This window comes from Phycodurus eques, chromosome 12, assembly GCF_024500275.1.
Source record: "Phycodurus eques isolate BA_2022a chromosome 12, UOR_Pequ_1.1, whole genome shotgun sequence".
Taxonomy (NCBI): Eukaryota; Metazoa; Chordata; class Actinopteri; order Syngnathiformes; family Syngnathidae; genus Phycodurus; species Phycodurus eques.
In genome coordinates, this window is record NC_084536.1 from 4,201,284 (window position 1) to 4,228,880 (window position 27,597).

The window sequence follows — 27,597 nt, forward strand, 5'->3', positions numbered from 1 at the left end:
GCTGAGTGGGCCCCGCCCACTGACTGCGTGCGTACTCCCCCAACTACCAACCACCCCCTTCCCCTCCCTTCCCTTCTCTTCCCTCCTCCCCCCCTCCCCCCCCCCCTCCTACTCTTCTTTCTTTGAGTGTGTAAATGGTCACATGTTGTTTCCCCTCCCCAGTCCGGACACCAGCACCAGCACTAGCAGCAGCAGCAGCAGCAGACATGTGTTATTTATCGCTCAGCCGCGGGGGAAGCAAGAGGACGACTGAAGCGTAACAAAAAAATAAAAAAAATAAAAAAGAAAAAAGAAGGAAAGAAAGAAAGAGAGAGGAAAACTCGCGTCGCGTGTCCTCCCTTCGTCGTCTTCCTCCCCGTAAGTGTTTGAAGAGTAGAATGGCGAGTCCGCCGAGCGACGCCGGACCCCAACCACCGGCCGCCGGCGTGAAGAAGTGCGGCTACCTGAGGAAGCACAAACACGGACACAAGCGATATTTCGTGCTGAGGGAGCCCGGCGAGGGCTGCCCTGCCCGGCTGGAGTACTACGAGAGTGAGAAGAAATGGAGGAGCAAGTCTGCCGCCAAGAGGGTCGTCCCGCTGGACTGCTGCCTGAACGTCAACAAGCGAGCGGACGCCAAACACAAATATCTCATCGCGCTGTACACCAAGGACGAGTACTTTGCCGTGGCCGCCGAAAGCGAGGGCGAACAGGAGGGCTGGTACCGGATGCTGACGGATTTAATCGCGGACGGGAGAGTGTTCAACGGGTCGGCGTCCAACTCCGCGTCCTCGCTGGTGGGCTTCGACGAGGCGAGCTACGGCGTGATCGCGCCGGTCAGCGCCGCCTACAAGGAGGTATGGCAGGTCAACATGAAGTCCAAAGGGTTGGGGCAGAGCCGCAATTTAACCGGCGTCTACAGACTCTGCCTATCCACTCGGACTATCAGTTTCATCAAACTCAACACGGAGGTGGCGTCGGTCATTTTGCAGCTGATGAACATCCGGAGGTGCGGCCACTCTGACAGCTTCTTCTTCATCGAGGTGGGTCGCTCGGCAGCCACGGGACCCGGCGAGCTTTGGATGCAATGCGACGACTCTGTTGTAGCGCAGAACATCCATGAAACCATCCTGGAAGCCATGAAAGCAATGAAGGAGCTGTCGGAATTCCGCCCCCGCAGCAAAAGCCAGTCGTCGGGTACCAACCCCATCTCCGTGCCCACGAGGCGCCACCTGAACCACCTTCCTCCGAGCCAGACCGGTCTGCTCCGGAGGTCGCGCACCGACAGCGTGGCTACGACCTCACCTGTGGGTAAAGTCTCGTCCTGTCGGATACGCACGGCGAGCGAGGGCGACGGCACCATGACACGCCCTATGTCGGTGAATGGGAGCCCCCTCAGCCCCGGGGTTCACCGCACCCTCCTGAGTAGGTCTCACACCATCACCGCACGTCCGTGTCGGACGTTCGAATCCTCCTCCTTGCAGCACAGTAAGTCCATGTCCATGCCTCTGTCTCATTCCCCGCCGATGGCCGCCCCCAGTCTCGTCAGCCTGTCCTCGTGTCCAGATAGCGGCGCTCCTCGTCCCTCCAGCTGTAGTGCCTCCTTCTCGGGCTCCCCGAGCGACGCCGGTTTCATATCCTGCGAAGAGTACGGCACGAGCCCCGCGGACACGCGGGACCTCCGGCTGCCTCTCACGTACGGTACCAACACCCCGGAGTCTCTCCGAGCGGACACTCCTCCTTCCCGGGATGGCAGCAGGCTAGACGGCTACATGGTGATGGAACAACAGAACCAGAACGGCTATCGGTGGTTACCCGAGTTGGACAAGGCTTATCGAAAGCGCACGTACTCTCTGACCACCCCCCGCCAGCAGAGGTGTCTCCCGCAAGTGTCTTCGGCCTCCCTCGACGAGTACACTCTAATGAGGGCCACTTACACCAGTGGAAGCCAGTCTTCTCGCAGGTGTCTCACAGCCTCCCCTAAAGGAACCTATCCAGACGAGTACAGGGATGTCCAGGTGGGTTTGAACTGTCTCCAGGGCGACAGTGGTTACATGCCTATGATGCCAGGCGTGGCACCTCACACATCAGGAGCTAAGAATGATCCCTACATGCCTATGAGCCCCATGTGTGTCTCTGCTCCCAAGCAGATCATCAATCCCAGATCACACCCTTCCACTGCAGCGGGGCTGGCCCCGCACACGGACTCCCCAGGCAGCGTTTCCCTCGAGGACAACGGCTACATGCGCATGTGGTGCGGAATCAAAATGTCAATGGAGAGCATTGACGGAAAGCTCACCAATGGAGAGTACCTGAACATGTCTCCTGTTGACCATCTGTTGACCTTCACACCCCGAGAACACATCCTTAGTTCTTCCGGAGGAGAGCAACAACACAGACAGCCTTATACTTACAGCACGCTGCCACATTCGCTTAAAGGCCAATTGCAGCGCAGTGGCTCAAGTGACACAGACCAGTACGTGGTGATGTGTTTACAGAGACAGCGGATAGAGGAGGAGTCCAACAACTGTCCTGTCTCTTCGGAAGACTCTGTGACACCGGGCACCCCTTCATCTGCCCCCACTCCTCCCAGAGGGGCTCGGAGTGACGGAGGGCTGGCGCACAGGAGTCGGGCGTGTCGCCCCACCCGCCTAGCTTTAGATTCCCTCAGAACCTTACCATGTATGAGTGAACACCCGCTGCCCTCTGAGCCACGCAGTCCCGGGGAGTATATCAACTTCGACTTCAGCAGCCCTTCCAGTGACACGGTGGCATCGGCCGAAGGTTCAAAGTGCGCAGAAAAGGGATCTCCACCACTCTCTGACTATGTTAATGTGAACCTCGCCTCGCCTAAAACTGTGGTTTCCCCCCCTGGAGGAAGTTTTGACCAGCAGGAGGAAGGCAAAGGCACAGAGGGACAGGCAGGGGTGAGAGGGGTGGTGGACGAATATCCTCTCCAGCATCACTTGATTCAGCCAGCTGCAGTCAAGGACGACTACACTGAGATGACGTTCGGTCCTCTCAGCACCACCGATGCTGCCCCTCTCCCCACCAGCCCCACCGCCTGTGTTCAGAGACTGAGTCTTGACAGCAGCCTTGTGTCGGACGGGGTACCAGCGGCGCCAGTGGATTCTTTTCTCCTTGGGGGACCCTCGCTGAATGTCCCCCTTGCAGATCCACATAGGGGGGCGAAAGTCATTCGTGCTGACCCTCAAGGACGTCGGCGACACAGCTCCGAGACCTTCTCTTCCACCACCACCGTCACACCTGTGTGCCCGTCCTTTGCCCACGACACCAAGCGCCACAGCTCGGCCTCGGTGGAGAACGTATCCCACGGCTTGCGGGGCTCGGAGGGACCGGACGAGGACTATGGCGGCAGCACCCCCATGTGCAGAGAGACATCTGCGGGCTATCAGAATGGACTCAACTACATTGCCTTAAACTTGATGGAGGGTACCCTCGGAGGGTGCCGGTTAGGGGGCTGCGATGGACTCCTGAGATTCAAAACCGCTTGTGGATGCAAGGGTGGTATGAATGGCTTCAACTCCAGCCCCTATGCCAGCCTTGGCTTCAAGGAGACTACTGCCGCCGTTGTGAAAGGTGAGTGCCACAACATGTTGTACACACATTCATTCAGGAGGCTTTCATTCATGAAGGGAGTGGTATCATTACTGGAGCAGGATCTGTCGTAGTGCTTCTGTGTACTCTGCAGATTGGCTCCTGGTTGCTAAGCAGCGCTCGGCTCATTTTCATTCCCAAGTTGTGAAAAATTGTGAGAGCGCAGTGTTCCTGCCTGCAAGCCCGCCTCAGAGTCACTGGACTCGCTACACCGACTATAAGCTCAAAGCTGGTAATCAGAATGTATTTTTTGCTGCTCAACAACATAGCAACCTACATTGTTACGTAACGAAACGAGGGCAAAACAACATTGGACAGCGTATCATATCAACTGTGGTCTCACACACACAAGCCCCAACTTTGTGCAGTTTTATGTGTCAGCGACCGAGGAAAGTTGTTCAAAACATTGCTGTGATGTGAAGGCGGCAATGTTTAGATAGGATTAGTCACCCCCTAGTCACCCCCTCGTCACGCCCATGACACAAACGAAAAATTTCACAGGAGCGTGACGTGAAGGAGAGCTGTTTGCTCAGCCTTTCATCTCCTTTGGGCTGCATGGATACCAAGTTGTGATGATTAAACACAAAAATCTGTCTCGAGTGACCCTTACCATTCTTAACACCGATAATATCATCATTCATGCTTCAGACTGTTTCTATATTCCAGTTGGCTGTCGTTTAAGGTCATGAGGTGTAGTTTAAGACCGCGTAAGTGTTTCATCTGTACTAGTGACGCATGTATCGCTACTCAGGCTGAATTAAAGTAACAACACCAGCAAAGAAGCTGCATTTTATGCCTCATTGTAAAGCAGGTTTATTCGTCCTCTATTTAGCTCTATTGTGGTTATACTACACTGTTGATGGGTCATCTTTTCGGGAAAGAACAGTTGCCATCAAAATATCACCTTTCACCTCATTCTGTGTGCTGTTGCATCACTGGCTTTTCATGCAACTCTCAAAGGCAGGGTTTATTTACATGGATAGGTGACCTAACAGCGGCACGTCAGAAGTCACTGTTGTCCGAAAAGACAATCCGGGGCAGGATGCTTGCGAAGTCTTGTTAATTGCTGTTGTTTGTGCTTTCACAACTGAGCTAGTAGTCTCTTATCTAGTCTGTCTTTTAGTCTCTGTGCCAGGTCTGATGCTTCTTGCGGCACTCTGCAAGTCATTGGGTTCCCCAGAAAAACAAGTGAGTCAGTTGTTTATCAATTGTCAGGTACTGGGTTTCAGGGCTGGAATGCGGGGCAGTGTGCAAAGGTTCCTGGGAGAGGTGAATGCTCACTTGTTCGGCAGGATGGAAGACTGAGGGGGGATGGGGATGTATATAATTTTTCACTACAAAACAACTTCACAAACATGCAATGGCTCTTACTGATTGTATGAACATATGCGGTTTGACCATGAATATTTCCTGACGGCCTGTGAACACAACCAGAGGTAATCGCTATGTCAACATAAACATGGCTGCTTTGTAAAAATGTATTATTCTATTACTGTAATTTGTCGTGTATAATGCGCACCCCAGCTGCACGGTGGACGACACAGCTGCTTCACAGTTCTGAGGACCGGGGTTCAAATCCCGGCCCCGCCTGTGTGGAGTTTGCATGTTCTTCCCGTGCTTGTGTGGGTTTTCTCCGTGCACTCCGGTTTCCTCTCTCATCCCAAAAACATGCATTAATTGAAGACTCTAAATTGCCCGTAGGTGTGACTGTGAGTGCTAATCGTTGTTTGTTTCTATGTGCCCTGCGATCGGCTGTCGACCAAGTTCAGGGTGTACCCCGCCTTTCGCCCGAAGATAGCTGGGATAGGCTCCAGCACACCGGCAACCTGTGTGAGGATAAGTTCTCCAAAACCTGTATGTACCTTTCAGCATGAATGGTGCCTTCACAGATGTGTAAGTTACCAAATGCTATTGGCACTAACACAGCCCCATACCATCACAGATGCTGGCTTTTGAACTTTGCGTCCATAACAGTCCAGATGGTTCTTTTCCTCTTTGGCCCGGAGGACATGACGTCCACAATTTCCAAAAACAATTTGAAATGTGGATTCGTCGGCACACAGAACACTTTTCCACTTTGCATCAGTCCATCTGAGATGAGCTTAGGCCCAGAGAAGCCGTCGGCGTTTCTGGGTGTTGTTGATAAATGTTTTTTGCTTTGCATAGTAGAGTTTCAAGTTGCACTTACGGATGTAGCACCGAACTGTATTTACTGACATTGGTTTTCTGAAGTGTTCTTGAGCCCATGTGGTGATATCCTTTACACGTTGATGTTGGTTTTTGATGCAGTGCCACCTGAGGCATCGAAGGTCAGAGGTATTCAATGTTGGTTTTCGGCCTTGCCGCTTACGTGCAGTGATTTCTCCAGATTCTCTCAACCTTTTGATGATATTATGGACCGTAGATGATGAAATCCCTAAATTCCTTGCAATTGTACGTTGAGGAACATTGTCCTTAAACTGTTCGACTATTTTCTCATGCACTTGTTCACACTTGTTCTTATCAGAATCATTGTTATTTGCCAAGTATGTCCAAAAAACACACCAGGAATTTGTCTGCGGTAGTTGGAGCCGCTCTCGTACGACAACCGACAGTCAATTGACAGAGAACACTTTTGAGCAGTAAAGGGTTGTACATATATGCAGTCATACGTACGTACCCCTGTCATATTGGAATGAAAGTGTAGGCTACACCTTTTTTATAACCACTAGGTGGCGGTGGCATTTTGGAATGAAAGTGTACAGCTTTTTCATAACCACTCGATGGTGGCATACATTTATCACATGTGAAAGTTTTTTTTCCATTTGCCCCTATAACCATTTATAATGCACACTATTAACTTTTGGCAATTTTTGGGGAAAAAAATGCGCATTTATACTCGAGAAATTAAGGTAGTTTTTAAATCCACTTGTAAGATTCATTTCAGATCACTTGAAACGTTATCATCTTAACATCGCTATTTGCACCTTAAAGATGTTTAGAACATTTTGAATTGTACCTCATCGCCACCTACAGGTTTGGCATGCATTGATTAGGCGATCATTTTTAGATAATGTCGTCTGTACGTCAAGCTACAAAATCAAAATCGCAAAGGGGAAAAAAACATTTTACTAGATCATTGTCATGTAAACCGATAAAGACCAGTCACTGCTACTTCCAACTTCTTGCATTTCTTTTACCACTACGCCTTCCAAATGAATAAACACATGCTTCCTAGCGATCAAGGAAGAGATGAGGCGTCGCCTTCCGCAAGCTTTACCACATTTTCTTGTTATCACCGTCTGAGCCCATAGTTTACATTCCCTTCAGTCCTGCAGTTTGAAATGCGAGGAACTTAAATCCCGTGTCCTCATTTGGCATTTGCAGTCACCCTGTGGGGTTAGAGGACAGGAGGAAGGGAGAGCTCGGGGCGAGGAGGGGGTGCGCGAGGCAGTTGCTGCTCTAAAATTCAACACACACGTGAATGAATATGAGGAGGGAGTGCATTCTATATCTCTATATATGGACTTTCTCCTTTCTGCGGTCAGTGGCTCACTTTTAATGGGCTAGGGAGTTGATTGGTGAGTTGTTTTGGTGCTGCAGCTCCACTTGTTTAGCCTTCAAGGGCGCGCCTGCCGACCCTGCTGCAATGTCACCTTAGTGACCTTTGAACTACAGCGAAATGCAGCAAGCCACATCATGGAAGCGTGTGGATTACTTTGACTATATTTCTTATTAGGCCACCTTTTATCTATTTCAACCCCCCCCCTGTTATAACAGCCGTCTTGCATGGTTGCATTTAGGGGAGAATCTGACTCACTCCCTCCATGCCTTGCCGAATTTAGCAGCCCAACGCACACACCGTTCCACTTTGTGCGTCTTCCTGTCTGGATATGCGCAGCCGCCAGCAGATGGTTGAGAGAGGGCCGTGTGTGCGTGGTGGCGGGGTAGATTCAGTCAGGAGTATTTGCACCTGCCCCGCCAAGCAGCACTCACTGGTTATCTGGCGCTTTTAGGAGGAGAGTGACAATACGCTAATGACTGGCCACCATCTGCCACAACAACAGGGAGAAGGTGGGGTGGGGGGCATGAGGGTGTGTTCAAGAAGCCTTACACCCCCCACCCCCCCGATCTCCGCCTCCTTCTCTCCAGGCATCGCTTTCTGTTTTGCAGAAATCATGTGATGCAACCTACCCCTACCCCCACAACCACCCTCCCTGGCCCCCTCCTTAGCTGACACACACACGCTTTATTTGGCATCGGTGTGTATTTTCTGTTGTTTTCCATACCTCTGTGGACTGCTGCTGATTTTGGCTTCTTGCACCATAGGCCGCAGAGGATCTCCTAAAGACCCGTTTTAGCTACTAAAGCTAATCATACTTGATTAGAGGCTGTTGTTGTCATCACCAGTCTCCAAAAACATTTACAGGCAGCTCTGGCTTAGTTTTTTATATTTTTTATTTGTTTAAATTTCACCTGACCACTCACTGCTAATTTTCCCATGCATTTAAAACATTTTTTTTTTTTTAATGACAAAGTTACAGATTTACAAAGTGCACTTTTTGAAGTCAGCCAAACGTGACTATTTGATGACACACAACAGAGGAAAGGAACACTTTGTTTCTTGCCCTCACCTGTCCCGTACACCCCTCCCGTACAGTTTTGCGCAGTCACAGTGAATGTGATACATAACTCTTGAGAGTACACTAGGGCGGGATGTTCCAGTCACGGATAAAAACAAAGTCAACCTATCCCCAATTTAGCTCGGAGGTAAGAAGGCTTACGTTCACTTCGGGATTAAACATTGTTGAGTGGCTTGTTTTGTCTCGAGCTGGTGTGTGATGCGAGCATGTCAGCTGCTCAGCCTTTTCTGATGACCATTTTATGCTGAAAATAAGACCCAGGATAAACTTTTTCTTATTCTTGTGCTTGTTAGACATAGTTAGAGTGGAAACAAGTTGGCACGATTGCAACGAGCCAGAGGGAAAGAGTTTTTAAAAGACAGAGAATGTCCAAAACGTGGGATCAGAATGACCAAAACTAGGCATCGTTCCGCACTTAAGGAAGATTGTTGATGTGCTATCGTGGTACACAATGCACTATCGCCAACACAAGTATAAATGTTCGCTAATTTAGCACAGCCTACAATCACTAGTAAAAGAACACATTGGAATGCCCCCTCCCCCTGTGGTCAAGGCTAGACACAGCCACTAGTGCACGTTCAATCACTTTATTAAACAAACGGTAAGAAAACAAAGATGTAATAATGGCATTCGTACATGAATTGCCGATGGCCGCAACTCATGCCGAGTCACTCAACACGCCGATTGGCTAATGGGTTAGTCAGTTAACAGCCAGCCAACTCTTATTCGCTGATCTGAAAACGCCCCGCCTTTTAAAGCCATACACACTCAACGTTACAGATGCTATAGTGGAACATGGGGATCGTGACCCCAAGCTGACAAAAATAATATCTGCACCTCATATGGGCAAGTTATGTTTAATCATCCAAAATCAATTATTATCAGATTATTTGGTAGAATACGCAATTGTAAAACTATTTGATACCTGCAACATCACATTCACACAGCTGACTTTTATGCAGCACACAATGTGATTGACTGGCAGCTGAGTTCAAATGGAGTGCACTACTTGGCTGCAGCCAGCAGAGGCGCGACTAATTTGCTGTCAAAACAAGTACAACATCATATCAGCATTATTGTGCTCAATACAGCATTGGCATGGAAAAAACGATTTGGGCAAGAAATTGCTTCTGGTTGCTATAGAGTAGCTAACTTTTATTTGGTTTATGTATTTTTCATGCATAGGAAAGCTAGTTGTGATTCCTTTGGAGGGTGCTTAAATGTTGTGTATGCTTGTTTAAATTAGGCAGTATGACAACACTAGATACAATAATGGGAGTTTCCCTCATTTAAAAAAAATATCTTCAACTATCATTCGGAATGTGCGGAAGACTTTGCAAGGGGAACCTGTGATTGGAGGTTGTGTTCATGCCACTAGCAAAGGTTGAGGTGAGCGAGCTTGATTTGTTTTTGTGTTGTGCGTCGGACAGGCCCGAGGCGTGGGAGGTCAAAGGACACGAGGCAGTCGGTGTTTGCGTGGTGGAGCTCTGCGATAGATAAGGGAGGAGCCAGCCAGCGGTAGGCTGGAATGTAAACACGACATATCCCAGCCTGCTCATGTCTCAGAGAGAAGCCCTGACATCACTTTTGCTTTTTCACTTTAGGTGTTGTTTGCAGACATTTTGGATTCTGAAAACGCAAACTTAAAGTATGTCTCCAAGATGATTTTTTTAAGATGACACCTTTATCGGATTTGTTCAGGAGTGTCCAATTTTTATAATAGTTCAAAATCCATCCATACAAGGCGTGTCAGAAAAATTCCAGGCTGGTGTCACAAAAGATGAACTGTATTTTAAACTGCAAACTAGAAAAAATGACTTCGGGTCAGACCCATGAGGAAGTGATATTGCCACCTACTGGCTTGGCATGCATATTACGTGTGTAATCTCTCCGTAAACAGGGATTAATTTAAATTTGTCAATTTTAACCATTTTTAACCTATGAAAATGAACTCATTTACATTTTTACGTCAGATGACATGCAATTGCTATTAATTCTTTTGACTACTTGTTTTTACGTGAAACATTTCAAATGTGCAAAATACGAAGGACTAGGTACTTTTTCTCCCAATGGAAATTGCATTTTTTTTTTTCATTAATTTTCTTGTTGTTCGCTATCCTATTTCTTACTGTAGTGACATATGAGATACGGTGAGCGGAGGAGACCAAAGTGGACATGTTTACTTCGCAAGAGACCCGGCAGCTAATAACGCCCCAGTGTCCCAGTGTCCTAGCCCTGAATGGAGCCAGGCTAAATTTAGCCTGCGAGCTAAATAAATAATGAACAGTCAGTGAGGGTGGGTGGGGGTAATGGTTGCGGAAGGGACAGGGAGGGGGTAAAACAGTGACAGGGGTGTGTTTATCTGTGAACCCTCCCCCCAAAAAGAGGACGGGGGTTTGGTAGCCATCGGGTTCATTCCTTGATCGACTACTATCCCCTTCTTTCAGTACCACACGCTGCTGTTGTCTGAGCTGAGACATTTATTTATCGGTCTCCTCTGTAGCGCGTTATTAATCTCCGCTCCCAGTGATTCATTTTCCCGGCACATCTCAGTCATTCTCACCCGAGTGTTTGCCTCGACAGGCTACTGTCTGGACCATCCCACGCGCACGGACTCACAAATACACACACAGATTGTTATAGGCCGGTGGTCCCATGACCTCACTGCATTCCCGCTCCTCTCAGTCAGGTTGATTCTGTTACTGTGGTTTTTCCACCGCTCCCTGAAACGCTTTCTACTTGCCTCTCTCTCTCTCTCTTTTTTGTTTTTGTTTTGGCCCTCTAATGAACCCAAACAATGAGGAGGCACCGTTGGGGCAGCCAATTTAAATCTCCATCTTCCTCAGAACGACTCACCAATTGAAAGAAGAGAGATGAGATGATTTTCAAGTTTTTTTTTTTTTTTTTTTTTTTTGTAATTTAAGAGTCAAAAACAGGAGAACAAAGTGTGTGTGTGTGTGTGTTTATAGTGGGAGTGTTGTGGGGAGGTGGGGGGTCAGTTTGGCCTGAATGAAAGGTTTGTTTTAGAGAATGAACGATCACATCCAGCTTTGTGAAAACGGCTCTTGTTCGCCTCTGGGGGGGGGACGGCGAGCGGGGGACAAAAATGCGGCCGGCCGAGCTACGGGTATTTGTGTGATTGTGTGCGTGTGTGTGTTGTCGGCTGACACTTCCGCTGCTGCTTGATAGCTGCATTCAAATGAACGCTCACAAACAAGTGCGTGGGGGTCAGAGTTCAGCAGTGTTTACCACTGGGACAGAGAGCGACACTGTGGCGACTGCATGAATGAGAATAAATAAGAAGAATATGTCACTCTGGTCTGTGTGCAAATACCTATGTTGTGTGTGTGTGTGAGACTGCTAAATGCCACTCCGTTTTAAAGGCACTGATCACTTCCGTGTCCACTAACTGAGGAAAACACACTTTGAAGAGCTCTTATTCCTGACTTGGTAACAAAGTGGGGAATCAATTTGACTTCCCAATACAATTCCCCCCCCCCCGCCCCCCGCCCCACACGCACAGAATGTACACTTTTACATTAAAGCAAGACTATGTAACAGTCTTAGTATGAAATAGCATCTTAGTTGCTGGCACACTGGCTTGAAATAAGGAGAACCTTCACACCAGGTGACCTACTTTGGTGGTCTGTAATATGGGTGGACCAGCCAGGACATCCTTGCAATATTTGAGCGCCAACGTTACTGTTCCGAGAGATTGACCGCACACTGCAATCATTAGGTCATGTTCATTTCAAGACAGGATGTTATTGTTGGCTTTATAGCTTCACACTAAAAAATACATTTTATTTGTTTATATAAATATTTTGTTATTATTAATTTCTATGTATATTTCCTGCCAGTTTTTTTATTTCTTTTTAAAAAATGATTATATATATATATATGTATGTAAACCTCCTGCCCGATGATAGCTGGGATAGGCTCCAGTACGCCCGAGACCTTAGTGAGGAGAAGCGGCTCAGAAACTGGATGGATATATATATATATATATATATATATATATATATGTTTTTTTATTTATATTTTCGGGCGGCGCAGTGGATGACTGGTTAGCACATCTGCCTCACAGTTCAAATCCCGGGCCCGCCTGTGTGGAGTTTGCATGTTCTCCACGTGCCTGTGTGGGTTTTCTCCGGGAAATACAACTATAGTCTTTGAAAAAAAGATGACAACTTTATTCTTGTAAGAACACGTCTTTTCTGAAAACACCCATGAGATTATAGCTTTTATTTATTTATTTTTATACAAAAGGTAAGCACTTTTTACTCAAAATTTCACTTTTTTTGCAAAAATTATAATTAAAAATATGACTATATTCTTGTAAGATAAAAAAAATTTCCGAAGAAAGAGTTTACATTTTTTTTTTTTTAACTGGAGTAAAACATTTTTTTTCTCCCAAAATATAATTTAGACTCACCCCCCCCCCCCTAAAAAAACAACAAAATATATTTATTTACACAAAAAAAATTACTCTCCTAAGATTCCACCTTTTTTGTCTTGAAAAATCTGATGTCATTATCTTTCCACATAATAATAATAATAATAATGTGCTTTTGTTCCCCTTCTCTCCTTCAGAATGAAGGCCACTGGCTCAGAACCAACCGCCGCCGCCTGCATGTCCTTTGACCCCCGCCGCCACCTCTGCGAAGTCTCCGGGATGGCAGTCGCCACGGCAACACGGACACCTGACCTTTTGCCCCCGAATCTTCCCCCGGCACCGAAACGATTAGGCGCCATCCATTGATGCTGCTGGACTGGATGACTTAAAAAATAATAATAATAATAACCTTTTGTACCAACTATTAACTCTCGGTAACTATTTTATTTATCTGCAACATGACTACAAGTTGCTGTATCATGTCAGATAGATATTATTTTGGTTACCATTAATTATACTTTAAACTGGTTGCCTGCCCTGAAAAGACACAAACCAAACCTGGAGACCACATGCACACACACACACGCAAAAAAAAAAAAAAAAAAAAAGGAATGCATACAAAATATTTATTTATTTAACACGGATATATGCGTTTGGTGAAAAGTTTTCCAAATGTGTGAATTTCTACAAATAATAACGATGGCATTTAGGTACATATTTAAAAAAATAAAATAAAAAGTTTGCTTAAAAAACCTACCTCAGCAAAACAAACAAAAACAGGTTGGTTAACACCCCCATAGTTGATATAAATATATATAAAATATTTATTTTCAGATTTTTAATTTTAATTTTTTTTTTTAAAGAAAGGAATCACCAATCCAAAGCCTTACTCTGGCCCCTAATGGGCTGTTTAGTTTGGACCTAGCAACTCTTCACAACCGAACCGATCCGCAAACAATGAGCCACTCTGAGATTTCCACGGTACATTTATGACAACATGATGTATGAAAGATTTCTATATTTATTCGCCAGGCGGGGGAGGGGAGGGATTTTCTACCCTTGCTATTTTTTGAGGAGCGATGATGTTACACTCGCCACCCAGGTACACCCGTGGTCTGCCTGAGCCAAAGTCTCAGCACCTCCCAAAACTTTGGACCTGTTCTCTTGTGGGCCCCCGCTCACCCACCCACTTGCGCCGCCTGCAGGACGTCATGACAAAAACGAATGTTTGAACTTCTTTACACGTCTTAACTAGGGATGGGCTTAGTGATAGAATTTGGTCGATTGTGAGGAATTTGTCTTGGAATGTCTTTTTTTTATTTATTTATTTTTTTATTTTTTTTGGGTCAAAATAGTGCGCTACTTGGCTGCAACCAGCAGGGGCACTGTTGAGTTACTCAAGTTGTTTGCAGTTTAAAGAAGTCCAGCATGATCTAATCTCGGCAAACTAAATCCGATTAATAAATCCTAATGATTATTGTTAACTAATTCGAATCAATTTTGGCTAAATTACGTTGAATTCTTGTGACATTTGCGCCACACAATAATTACATCTTCATTCTCAGTTTATTCTCAGTGTTTTTTTTTTTTTTTCTCCTTTTCAGAGAGGAGTCATTTAAGAATCAGTTAACTGGCTGTTCGTTTTCTCCACAGTCGATCAATGAAATGTAATCAAATGCCCATCCCTGGTCTTAACTGGACAGCGCACACGTTCACGCACACACACACACATACACACACACGCACACACACCTGTTGCCTCATTGCGGCGCCGAGCCACGTGGTCAATTTCGTCGCCGCCATTTATCGCACTTACAAACTTGTCTCGATTGTAACAAGACAGGATGCGTTGAATGTAGTACACGCTGCGTTCCAAGGTTGGGAACGCACAATCCCCGCGAACAACCACAACAGTGAAAACCCAACGAGTTAAAGCTACAACTACTACTACTAGTACTACTAACACGACACACACCAAGACAAGCGTCATTGCTGTTTTATCTGGATTCACTGGTACCGAAAGACTGTAAATAGTGTGAGGTTACGACAATAAACAACTTTTAAGTTGAATAACTGTTTTTACTGTACATAGTTTGTGTTGGCGTGATACAACAAAAGCACTAATTAAGTTATACGCTAACCAGTTCTGGTTTGGCTTTGATTAAATTTTTTTTTTTTTTTTTTTTTTTTAAATAATTTAATATCTGATGGGATAGTATTGTGAAAGACGATGCCACAATTTTTTTTAATGCTGTAACTCTGCCAATTTTACGAGAAATTCATACTTGACCGAATTCATTCTTGACACGTAGGTACAAATGGCAATTATGCAATATTTACACCATTGAAAACGAGTTTACTTACCAAGATGTACCAAATGTACAAATACTGTCTTTGTTTATGAAACCTTTAAAGGTTTTTTTTTTAATTATTATTTTGCAGTTTGTACTCGTTTTTTCTTCAAATTTGAAATTTTGCTAATGGAGCCCATTTGGTTCATGTATCTTTATTAAAACATCAAAAGGTTACTTTTGGGGGGGCCCCAGCTTACTTTGCTGTGTTTTTGTTTTGTTTTTTCTTTCTCACTGTAAATACTTCACAACTTGCATATTATTGTGATGCGACTAAGAGATGATAATTTAAACTTACGTCTTCGCTTTAGATTGTATGGATTCTTTGTAGACACATGGAATAAATATTATTATTTAAGAAAAGATGCCTGCTCCTGTTTATTTTACTTCTACTATTTTGTCTTTCACTTAGTTATCAAATAATGAATAGTTCTTGAATCTCAATTCCTCATTTTGCCAAGACATTTTGGAACATTACGCTTCTAATGTTAAAATGACTGCAAAAAAAAAAAAGTAGAGTCTTCAGTTAAGATAGCGTGCATGTTTTTGGGATGTGGGAGGAAAACGGAGTGCCCGGAGAAATGCAAACGCCACACAGGTGGGGCCGGGATTTGAACCCCGGTCTGCAGAACTGTGAGGCAGATGTGCTAACCAGTCCCCACTGGGCCGCCTCAAAATGAGATATTCTTGCGAAATTTGAACTTAATTGTCTGAGTATTTGGTTTCTTTCTTGTCTTAAAATTGGGATTTTATTCCTACAAAATTTGTACATTTATAAAAAATATTACACACCTTTTTTTCCCCATTGCGATTATGACTTTTTCTCGTCACGTTTTGAGGGAATATTTGGAATTATTTATGTAATTCTAATGACTATTCTTTCAAATTCTAATAAAATTCTGTTTTTTCTTATAAAACACTTCCAAATCATCTTCCATTGATGACTTTCTGGTAAACAAAACAAAAAATCCTTCTGTCTTAATCTTGAAGTACAGTATGACTTTATTCTTGTAATATTCCATCATGATTCACCTTATTGTGATATTCTTTCTCGTTTGATCGTGGCTTGAACAGTCGTTTGTAAGAAAGGGAAGGAGAAGACGCATTTCGACACTTCTTTGTTTTCTGGTCTTGCGTTTGAGTGCGCTTTTGGGCCCTAACCTAGGATGCCTCCTGTTATTGTTTTGTCTCGCAGGCCCCACCCCCTTCCTCACCGATAGTCATTAAGCAGCGTGTTACAACAGCCTCCGGAGGTGGGCGGGATTAAAACGCCAGTGAGATCAACGCTTTTGCACACTTAACCGTATGATGGCGGATTATTCATTCCCACAGCCCGTGCTAATTAAAATGGTAATTAAGGCTGGAAATAGGTCTAATTGTCTATGGTGTCTGATGCAGGGAGATACTCTCGCTATTTGCTAGCCATCAATTTTGCGGCGGGGTCAATGAGGACGGGTGGAACGGTAACGAGCAGTTGCCAATTCTGGGAGGGTTTGGAATGAGAAAGTCACTTGCAAATATGATTTTCTTTCAGATTTATATACTGCACTATGCTTTTTATTCATTGCTATGAAGACATTTTGCCCAACATTGTTGGCGTGAGTGTAAGTAGCATTGATATAACGGATGCAGAATCAGGACCACACTAACAAAAAAGACATGAGAAGTAAGAAAAAAGTAAGAATTTTACAATAATCAAGTCACGTTATCAGAATTAAGTCAAACTTTTTGGAGAAAGTCATAATCGTACCAGAATAAAATTGCGGTTTTGAAAAAATATATATAATCGTAATCATCTTCCAGATAATAATCCTAATCTTACAAAAATAAAGTGATATTTTTTTTTAGATTGTCGTAACTTTACTCAAAGTTTATCCCAATTTATCATCTTTAATTTTTTTTTTAGATAAAGGGTTTTCATTAACTGAAATATTATCATCTTTTTTTAAAGATAGAATGTAAACTCTTACAAGAATAATTTTAAAAAAAGTCGTAATCTTACTAGCATTTAAAATAATAGAAATAAAAAGTCACAATATATACATTTTGAAAGAACTCATTTTTATACATGTAAATTTGTACTCTCACCAAAATAAAGTGAAAAAGAATTTGGGTAAAAAATGTAAATCTTACTAGAGTATAAATCTAATTTCTATCAAGATGAATCATCAGAATTTTACTATAATAAAGTCCGATTTTTTTTTCTTAGATAAAATGTTATTTTACTAAAATATTTTTTTAGATATAAAGTTTTACATCATTGCCCTAAAAAGGCCATCAGTACGACCATTTTTAGGTTATGTCAAAAATGCTGTCGTTTCCATAATATTGTGCCGTGTGGTTCAATCAGATTAAAATAATAATAATAATAAAGATGTCTCAAGCGTGCTGGGGAGAGTTTATGCGCGTGCGTGGTAGCAGTGGGTCCATACACCGAGTGTGGAACTTCGCGTCTCCTTAAGTAGCCGCGATTGATTATTAGACCCCCCCACTCCCCCCTTTTGTAAAGTGTAAATTGTGAATATGTACATCGCTATTAATCTATTATATTCATAAGTAAAGTTTTAGATTTTTTAATCACCTGTCTGTCTTTATATTATCTTATCCATTTTTATACTGTCTTTAAAAAACAAAACCACCCAGCTCAGAACATTAAGAACAGTATGAGAACACTAAAAATGTCATTTGTTATTGTTTTGTCTCCATCTGGAGTGCACGAGAGCGGCGGATAGTTTTCCAAACATGTGGCTAGCCGAGATGTTTGCTAGCCAGAAGCTGCGCCGCTCTGCGTTTGTTTACCGAGGAGGTGTGGAACAAGAGCGCAACGCAGTCGCACTTCTTGTCGCTTTCCTAATATGTTTTGGATGCGAACGCGAATAATCGCTCCATCATATTGCATAATTCCCTTTGCATTATTGACATAATAGGCTCAGGCTAGTTTTGAACAGAAGTAAAGGAAAATAAATTGTAGCAAGCGTTCCCGGACTGCGTAAAATAACATGGAGCCGCCGGGCCTTTAATTTTGACTTGTGGGTCCGAGCTCACTCATTGGTTAGGCTGGAGACAATGTTTAAGCCTTGGAGGTGGCCTGCAGTCTGCGGGTGTTGTTATTGTCCCGTCAAACACATTGTCAAAAATATCTATTTCTATATTCGCGCTATTCCTTTGATGAGTTGGAGGCGGCGAGCGAGTACGCACGAAGTTGCGGTGAACAGCTTCACCTGAGCCTGAGCAAACTTGTCGGGCTTAGCGAGGGCGACACGCCTTGAGCTCACCCGCGGCTGCCAACGCGCATGCTCCCACCGCGCACCTGCAAAAGAGCGAGTCACCGTGCCAGAGTGGGCGGGGCCCCCGGCTCCGCGCATGCACGAATGAGCTCACCCCCCGTCGGTTCCCTCACATTCCCACGTCTCATCTGCAGCCCCACCCACTTCCAGCTACTCTTTGTCTTACCTGCCTCTTTCCCGAGCGTGTGCGTGCGCGTGTGTGCGGACAGAGATTACAGGTTGCATGAGAACGCGGAGACGCTGGACAAGTGTGAGAGCTGCTACCTGGAAGACAGCCGCTTGGCTAAAACAGGCTGACCAACCACACACGTAGTATTCTGCATTCCCTCAAATAGCGGCCTTCCCTCTACAAGACGCCATGCCCCCATTACTCGCTGGGTGCGTCATCCGCTTTAAGCAAATAAATGCCTCCTTCAAATAGACGCCTTCCTTTTCCAGTTGTAGTCGTTGTAATTATCACGCTTCACAGACAACTATTGTTCGCACCGGAGTTAACTCCTGATCCAATTGTGTGACAACCGAATTAGCGGCACCTAAACAGTCTCTCGGATCATTTGAAGTGTGGGCAAGTTCCCTGCGCACGTTATGTGGCGGTGACGACTTACACGACGATCTGATGTTTCGCCAACGTAGCTTGAGAATTGGGGTTTGTCTTTACAGTTTTGAGAAAAACAACATGCATGAAATATTTCTGAGCAATTGATCAAAGGTGTAAATTGCTCTCCATCAAAACAGCTCATCCTTTAATGTCCCTTAGTGCACAAGTAGGATGTCAAATGTGACCTGAAAAACAAGAGTACAGTATATGAAATACAAACGAAAGAAAACAACAGACCGTTTCAGCACATGACGTGTGTGAATGTTTCGTAGGTGGACAACAACAGAGCTTCACAAGGGCTTGTAAAAGACTGTTTGGCATTAGCAAAAGAGGAAGTGCCTATTTATCGTACTTTGCGCAGGCAGGTGACGCAACCGGGGTGATGGATTGTGAGAAAGGCGAGAAAGAGAAAGAGAGAGAGAGAGAGAGAGAGAGAGAGAGAGAGAGAGAGACGGTCGGAATCTTCTTCATTTTGAAGAATATAATATATATTTGTTGCGTCGAGTCAGAAAACAACCAAAACAAACAAAGCGATCGAGCTCGATGGAGCCTCTTTTCAAAGTTGGCCTGTTAAAGCTGGCCTTGATCCCGTGACGCTGGTTGGCGTGAATGGCACCCGATACAGAACGTGGGGGGGGGGACCTGGCAATCTTCCGGCTTCCGAGATAGCATCGGAGCCGTAATATAGATCGGACGGTGCCCGCGTGAAAGGAAATAGCAGAAACGTTGGAACGGAAGTGTGAATTTGAACTCCCGGGAGACTCGGTTCTCCCGCCTCGTTGCAGTGAAATCAATTGTCCGCCAACTATTTTCTACATCAGACCAGAAGCCGGCGGGGATGTCATCTAATTTTCTAACTACCGCAATTACAGATACTGAGTGGAAATTGGCCAATGTGCTAATATATGTTGTGACTGAGCAAGCTTAAATGACTTGATTTATGACTTGCTTCATCCAAGTCATGACTCCACTAAAATAGTTGAAAATTTGGTGGCGACTCAACTTGACTGTCTTGATTTTTGCCCCAGTAACTTTGGACTTGAGACTTACTTATTACTTGCGCGTATGTGGTTTATCCCAACTTTACCGGCACGTGCGTGTCCCATTCTGACAAAACTGCTGCAACGCTATGCCAGCATGCTAATCCACTTCTGGGACTCCAGCAATGTTTATTCTATAAATAAAGAGCTCCTATTCGGATAAACTGCTGCTATGCTATGCTAGCATGTATGCGCATCCTTTTTTTTGGGGGGGGGGGGGGGGGGGGGGGGGATTCTGCCATTGTTTATTCTTTATATGTATAACCCTACCCCTATATTCATAAAAGTGCAGCTCTGCTATGCCAGCATGCACACTATGCTAATCCCTTTCTGGTTTTGCGGCGTCATTGATTTAGGTCGCACTTTTCCACCTCACTTTACCGCTCGCAGCTTTTGTACGCTCACATTTTTTGGAGGTAACATCTTCAGGCTTGGCAAGATGGATGTGTGACATTACATACCTGCGCTCGCTGAGTGTAAACAAATAACCACGGCATTCCTTCGGTAGAGTAAGCCCGTATTCTCCCAATTTTAATGGTGGTTGCGGTTAGAGACAAACTGCACTTTGGGGGGGAAAAAAAACAACTCATGCTTCACTAAGTTATGTGTTGCTATTGTATTCGACAACACAGGTAATGGGATAAGGATAATTCCGATTTATATCTTACCAAACAACTTAAAATCACCCACGTCTGACTCACATTGTAATTGTTTGATACTTCCGGGAACCTCCGTTGTTGTTGTTTGCACTCTGCAGGAACTTGGCGCTCTGGTTGCATCGAGGCCTGATGGCTCCTGCTTGAATGACAGCCATTGGATGTTGACTGATCAAACACACTGGAGTGTCATCATTGTTAATGACAGCGAGTAAAGGTTAGTGTAAGAACAGGGAGTGCCCCCCCCCCCCCTCCCCGAAAACACTAAATCAGCCCCTAGGCATCCGTTTGACAGCGTTATTATGCCGAACTTCTTCTTCTGTGGTTCTCGATGTTATACTTGAATTTCTGCCAAGTTTCCAGTTGGCAATAACATCATCAATAATCATAAATCATAGGAACAAGATCTACTCATCACACAGTGGAACCCTTGTCAACTGGCCATTTTTCTTTTTCAGATTTAGAAAAAAAGACAAATCCTGTGGGAAATGCAAGTGATCTATCTGTTCCAGTTTCCATCCTAAAAACATTTCACTGCGCAGGAAATTGTAAAGGACATTCTTAACTGTCATGCAAGTGTAAAATGAAGTCAACTGGCGAAATAGTAATACAGTACGTTAAAAAGCATAAAACACGTTGATGACAGGATGTCGGATATGCACCGGGACGATTATTGCTTTTACCTAGGAGGTGAGTCTCTTCACGTGAAGAAATAAACAAAATGAGTGAGAGGAAGAAGAGGGAGTGGTTCAGTTTGTTTTGAGGCCCTGAAAAACATGAAATCAGGGCCCCGAGCGTCCATTTGACAGTGCAATGAAAAGGTTCTCATATTTAGGTGCACATATGTGTTTTAATGAAGAAATCACATGCAAAAAGAACAAAAACAACTTGCAAATGCAAAACTGCGAGCGCAAGCAACTCTTATCGAAGCTGTTTGTAGGAAGAGACATAGGCGACATGTAACATTTGTTGTGAGTCAGGGGTAACGTGTGACAGTGAAAAACAAAGGAAGTCACATGACCTGGAACATGAGGAAAGGCATCAGCTGCTGCCACCATGAGCGATTTGGAGCTAACTGGCTACGCTATGAGAAACATGGTGTAAGAATATTTTCTCTTTCTTTCTTTATTGTACATCGCCTCTCATCCAAAGTCAGCCGGGATTGGCCCGAGGACGTATAGATGCCCAGAAAACGCTATCTTTACGTAAAAAGGCGTAACAAAGAGGACATTTAAAATTAGCACCACATTGACGACAATGTCTTATTTTGGCAGCTGTTGCACTCTAATCTCTGTCGACATGCATTCTTTTTCTTTTTCTTTTGATAATGTTCAGAATTCTTAGGAATCGTGTCTTATCTCGGCTCAGCACCGAATGACGCACGAGCTCGAGCAAGGACGTGCGATTTCTATACCCGCAAGTAAACAACCTTGAATCGCAAATATCACCAGCCCATTTTATTATTTTCGTGCAAGCAGTCGACTAAAAATAAAGTGGAAAGGTGCAACGGGGGAAGAAGATAAAATAAATATGAAGAAAGAAATGGTTAGCAAGCCCCGACCTATTCATTTGTCAATTGACAATAATAAAATGTCATTGGAGAGATTGCGCGTACGTAAGACTCTGACACCGTCAGCGCTCCCCTTCAGTCACACTAATGTGAAGGGCCCTCAAGCTGACAGTCGTCTATAGCGGCGGGCAGACAGACAGCCAACCCCTCGTCACCCAAATTAAGCACTAATAAATAACCGCTTCCCTCAGGTGGTCTTCGTCAACACGCCGAATGGAGCGTCACTCAATGACGGCTCAAAAAGGACAAATGTCCTCCTCATCCAGCGTTTGATCGGGCTGGTCTCGTTGAGGACCCGGTCGCAACCGTACCCCTCGCTCGCTTGCTGTCCCGCCCCAACTTGGTCCCCGAGCGGTCACCGATGAAGGATGAGCCCGTTACAAGCGCCGCCGCTATTTCTTCCGGACTAAATCCCGCATGTGTCATGCACGTGCGCGCCTCGGCTCTTCCCTTCATCGGGAGGCGTGCACCGGAGGCTCAATTACGGCGGCTTTTCCGCTGATGCTACATTTGCATTCGGCACACAGCACAATCCATCTTCCCCCGCATAAACGGAACTCGGTGGGAAAAAAAATGATAGTCCGCATGTTACGGAAAGCACCGATCAGCACCCTTGAAGGACATCGAGGCGTGGTAAAAAGCCGATACAAAAATGGCAAACACCTGCAAGTTTGTAAACGACGGCATCGTCTCTGGGAAAAGATGAGCATTAGCGTTGACACAGTAGCACTTTTATCGGAACAGGACAACATGTCTTTCGTAGAGGAACAACAAATAACAATACTGAATGCTTTTGTTGAAGGAAAGGGTGTTTTCACTCTTGCACCTGATGAAACACTGTGTTGTTTTCGACTTGCTGATGAGCTTCAATGACCAAAACCTTTCACAGCACAGACTGCCAACCTCTTTTGATCCTATTTGACAATTTGCAGTGTTGCTAAATGTACCCAAAAAGGGAATCTTTCCCACTTCGCGTGCCAGAATACGACTACCACTTCTATTAATACTACTAATATTACTACTACTTCTACTAATGCTATTAGTAATACTATTATTGCAAATGATAATAATGAAATGATAACAACGAAACAAAACAACTACTCCACCATTATTATTATTATTATTACATTCACCAGCCGCAACAATAGGTTCACTTGCACTATTTAACGCTCCGAGATTTATTAATTTAAAAGTATGCTTATTAATGTGGCTGAAATTTACAACCGTACTTAATAATGATATCCATATAATACTACTATTAGGAAGAGTTGTGCCGTGTCAAACGGCGCAGGATTTTGATGTGATACGGTGCAGGTGCACAGTTGAACTTGAGGTGTTCCTTTTGAGTCCAAACATGTCCGAAATGTGAAGTATTTGTAATACCTATCTGGTGGCAGGTGATAAACAAAACAAACAAACAAAAACAAATCATTTGTTGATCAGAGCTGGCTTGCCGAAGTGCGTCAAGGTGTGTGACCTCGTCCGGCTGAGGTTCGTACGGGGCGAGCCAACGACAAGCGGCCTGTTACGCAAGACCTGGCCGTAGCACAAAGCATGCTAACAGCTGTAATGAAAAGCAGAGACAAAGTGCTGGTGAAAAACAGCAACCACTTGAAGGAGAATCCGCAGTAATGGACTCTTCTTACGCAACCAACGGACACCCCTACCCCCGCCCCACCTCCCCTCCTTAACGCTCTCGGAGTCGCTCTGTTTGTCTTTTTGTCTTTTCGTGCAGCATGATAGCATGATAGGTGTTTCTCCCTCTGAGCGCTAGCAGAGCAACAACACATTCCTGTCCACATTCCAGCCTCAGGAAAAACAGTGTCCGGAACATAATAAAAGGCCAAGCACGTCAACGCTGTGCTGAGGGCAGGATGGGGCAAATATGTTTGTGTGCGTAAAGGAGGGGAAGGGGAGGGCGGGAGGGAGGGGGGTAGGGAGGATCGTTGGAGAGAAAGAGGCATGTTTGGGCGCTTGTTTATTTGCCGTTCTTCTCTGTGGTTAATGAAGACGTGACGAGCTCGTCGCTCTCTGTCAACAGTGATTCGTCACTCGGCCGCCGCCCACCTCTGAGTGTAAATGCGTGGCGATGAGAACAAAACGAAGTGCTGATCAATGCTTATTGCTATCAATACTGCACACTGTCTGCTGCTGTTGTCTTCCTGTCAACCTTTTTTTTCCCTCATTTCTCTTGATGGGCTACTTTGTCCAGGCCAAATCACGCCCGCACGATATATATTAATATAAAGAATAAACAACCTTTACAAAGATAATAGTGCTCATGTTTGACCTACGATGTAAAAAAAGTTTTTTTCTTCTTCTTTTTTTTTTTTTTAATTGTGGTTTGCTGAGGTGTAAACGTACACTGCCTGATACTAACAGATGTTACTAATATTTTGACTAGCCAAATATGGTAACCTAATGTTCGTTGTCGACCACTAGCTTCAAGTAAGATGGGCCTAAAGCAGAACGGCAGGCAACATGTGGTCCATTCTTTCATCCGGCCTCCCGAGCATTAAATATTTTTGAAAATTCATTTCCTTTTTTTTAATTATTATTGTTTAAAAATTCTGTCATATTTTGCAATCGTCATAGTGAATAAATGTACCCAAAAAGTTAAACGTTATTAAAACTAAAAAAAAAAAAAAAAGAAACTCTAATATAATAAAATAATTGGATAACGGCCTAATTGTAAATGTTAACATTTAATGTATATATATATATATATATATATATATATATATATTAAATATATATTTAAATGAATTATAACAACAGAATTAAACAATGAGAATGAATTATTATTTTAGTATTAAAATAAACTATTTAACAGGCGGCACGGTGGCCGACTGGTTAGCACATCTGCCTCACAGTTCTGAGGACCCAGATTCAGCCCGTATGGAGTTTCCATGTTCTGCCCGCGCCTGCGTGGGTTCTACTCCGGTTTCCTCCCACATCCCAAAAAACATGCATGGTAGGTTAATTGAAAACTCTAAATTGCCCGGAGGCGTGAATGTGAGCGCGAATGGTTGATTGGCTGGCAACCAGTTCAGGGTGTACCTCGCCTCTCGCCCGGAGTCAGCCGGGATAGGCTCCAGCACGCCCGCGACCCTTCCGAGGATAAGCGGCATGGAAAATGGATGGAGGGACTATTTAACATTCACAACTTTGTGACCAGGCCCATCGGTCCGTTTTAAAAACCAAATAAAGTCCTTGAACTTTTGAGTCAGAGGAAACAGGTTCAAGTTGCACAACGGACAAAAATGTAAAAGAAAATCTATTGGAGAGATGCTAGTGTGCTTGCTGACCAGTGTTGAGGTGCCCTTGTGCAAGTGATCGTCCCCACCAGACCAGCTCAGCTCTTTGCGTACTTCTTTGGCGTTGCATGTGTGTGATCTGTTTCTATGTGTGCTGTGCAGCACAACGTATACTTCAGAGTGTGAGTTGAATTTGCCCTTGAGGCCCAATGAGTATAGCATGTGTGTGCGTGTGTGTGTGTATGTGTGTGTGTGTGTGTGTGTGTGTGTTGTAGGTGACTGAGAGTGCAGACAGGGTGAAGGTCATAATCACATTTAATGGCGTGTTTTGGCCGCGGCGGATCCTGGCTCAGACACCCTCTCGAACCAAACATCCTGTCTGGGACAATCTCACGTTGACTCCGCCCTCTCGCTCCAAGGCAGATCGCTCACCTGCCTCGACTGTGACTGATATGTGTGCAGAAAGTCCCGTGTGTTGACATTTGTCGCCCGTCATCATTTTTCTCTTTTAATGCTTCCCCCAAACTCTCCATTACTACATTTGTCAAGAAAGAGCAGTAAGTGATACTCGGCGCTTCCGACGGGGCCGAGCCATAGCTAGCACCCGCTGACCTCATTCTGTCCTGCTATCCGCCTTCCCCCGACGACACACACACACACACACACACGCACGCACGCACATCAGCTCCTCAGGAAGCTAATAATCTCCTTTCTGTATTTGACACGGGGCGTGCCAGCCCGGGAGTGTGATGGGAGTGCGCATGAGCCCGTGCACAATGATTATTCAGCCATAACGGAAGTCATAAAGACTTCCTCTGATCACTATCAGTGTGGACAGAGCGATAACGCACGCACACACGCCCATGCAGGACGTCAAGGCAATGCTGTATTGACACCAAAACAAAGCTGCTCCACATGAACGGTCTCATTATTCCCAACTCGCTTTAAAGTTACTGCTGTGACAAACTAAAACAGAAATATGTTTCACGGCCTTATAATATAAATAAATATTTCCGCCAGTCCTTCTTTGGAATGAGTATCGCAAAAAGGCAAAGAAAAAGTAAAACAGGAAGTCCTGCGACACTTGCTGAATCGAGGTTTTATGCGGTGCGAGCTGCGTCCGTCTCACATGTTGTCATTCATAACAGCCAGGCGGGATAGGCAAATGCTAATTGCGCCGATGCCTCCAGGTGGCGCGACAAAATCGGGAAAAATTCACCGTTAATATAATGATATTATAGCTGGTTATTACTATTACGTGTGGCACGGGGGGGGGGGGGGGGGGGGGGGGGCACTGTTTAACACATCAGCCTCACAGTGCAGAGGTCGTGGGTTCGTATCCTGCACTCTTGTCTCATTGATTGCACTCCAGGTTGGCTCACACCTGACTCTGACTAGCTCTTGGAGAATCCGAAGGCGACTTACTTTTTCCTCCCTCTCTGTTGAATGTGATTTTCAATAAAAATAAGAAAACAATTCTTTGTGTGGTATTGGTTCACTCGTGATTTAGATGAAGATTACACTACATTTTATGACCAATTTATGCAGAAATTTAAGAAATTCCCATGGGTTCACATAACTTTTCTTCCTACTGTATATTAAATGTTGATTACTTTTCTCATCAATTACAGTAAAATTGTTGCGTGAATCCACTTGTTAGATTATCCTCCTAAAGAAGGATTTTAAGGACTTTATCTAGCTCAGGAATTTTCTCAAATTCACTCTTTTTAGTTGATGATGAACATTAATATTCAAAATCTTTAGTGATAAATATCATTCACTGGACAGGGGAGACATACAGTAAACCTGTCAGATATTTGTAACAGATTTCGAAAGTGGACAAAGTGGCCTCAATTACATACCTTTTGTTAACTTTCAAAACATTTTTTTTTTTTTTTAGGAAAGGCATTTATAGTAACATGTGAATGGGGTGGGCCCCGTGACTGGGTTTGTCTAGGACCCCCAAATGATTAGCTACGCTCCTGCTGGTATGGTAACACATGACATTGCGCACAACACATTTTTTGAAAATGTCTTTTAACATTGCCACAAAAAGCCAAAGACGAAAGAAACACCATTGATACTTTCTGTATTGAGATCAAATCAGCTATGAGAAGACAATGGTGCTTCTGGTGGGAAAAACTTATTGCTGATAAGCCAAAGAAAAACAAAACACATGCTCAGGGTAAATCATTTCATGCTTTCAATTGTACTTGTTTCTTC

The 27,597-nt window shown here is 44.5% G+C and overlaps 1 protein-coding gene across 1 annotated transcript; it reads left to right on the plus strand.

Moving 5' to 3' along the window:
* The first annotated feature begins 134 nt into the window (after positions 1-134).
* irs2b (insulin receptor substrate 2b) lies at positions 135-15,329 on the plus strand. Its single transcript, XM_061691596.1, has 2 exons — positions 135-3,579; positions 12,813-15,329. The coding sequence occupies exons 1-2, from the start codon at positions 378-380 to the stop codon at positions 12,815-12,817; spliced, it is 3,207 nt and encodes a 1,068-aa protein (XP_061547580.1). The 5' UTR covers positions 135-377; the 3' UTR covers positions 12,818-15,329.
* The last annotated feature ends 12,268 nt before the right edge of the window (positions 15,330-27,597 follow it).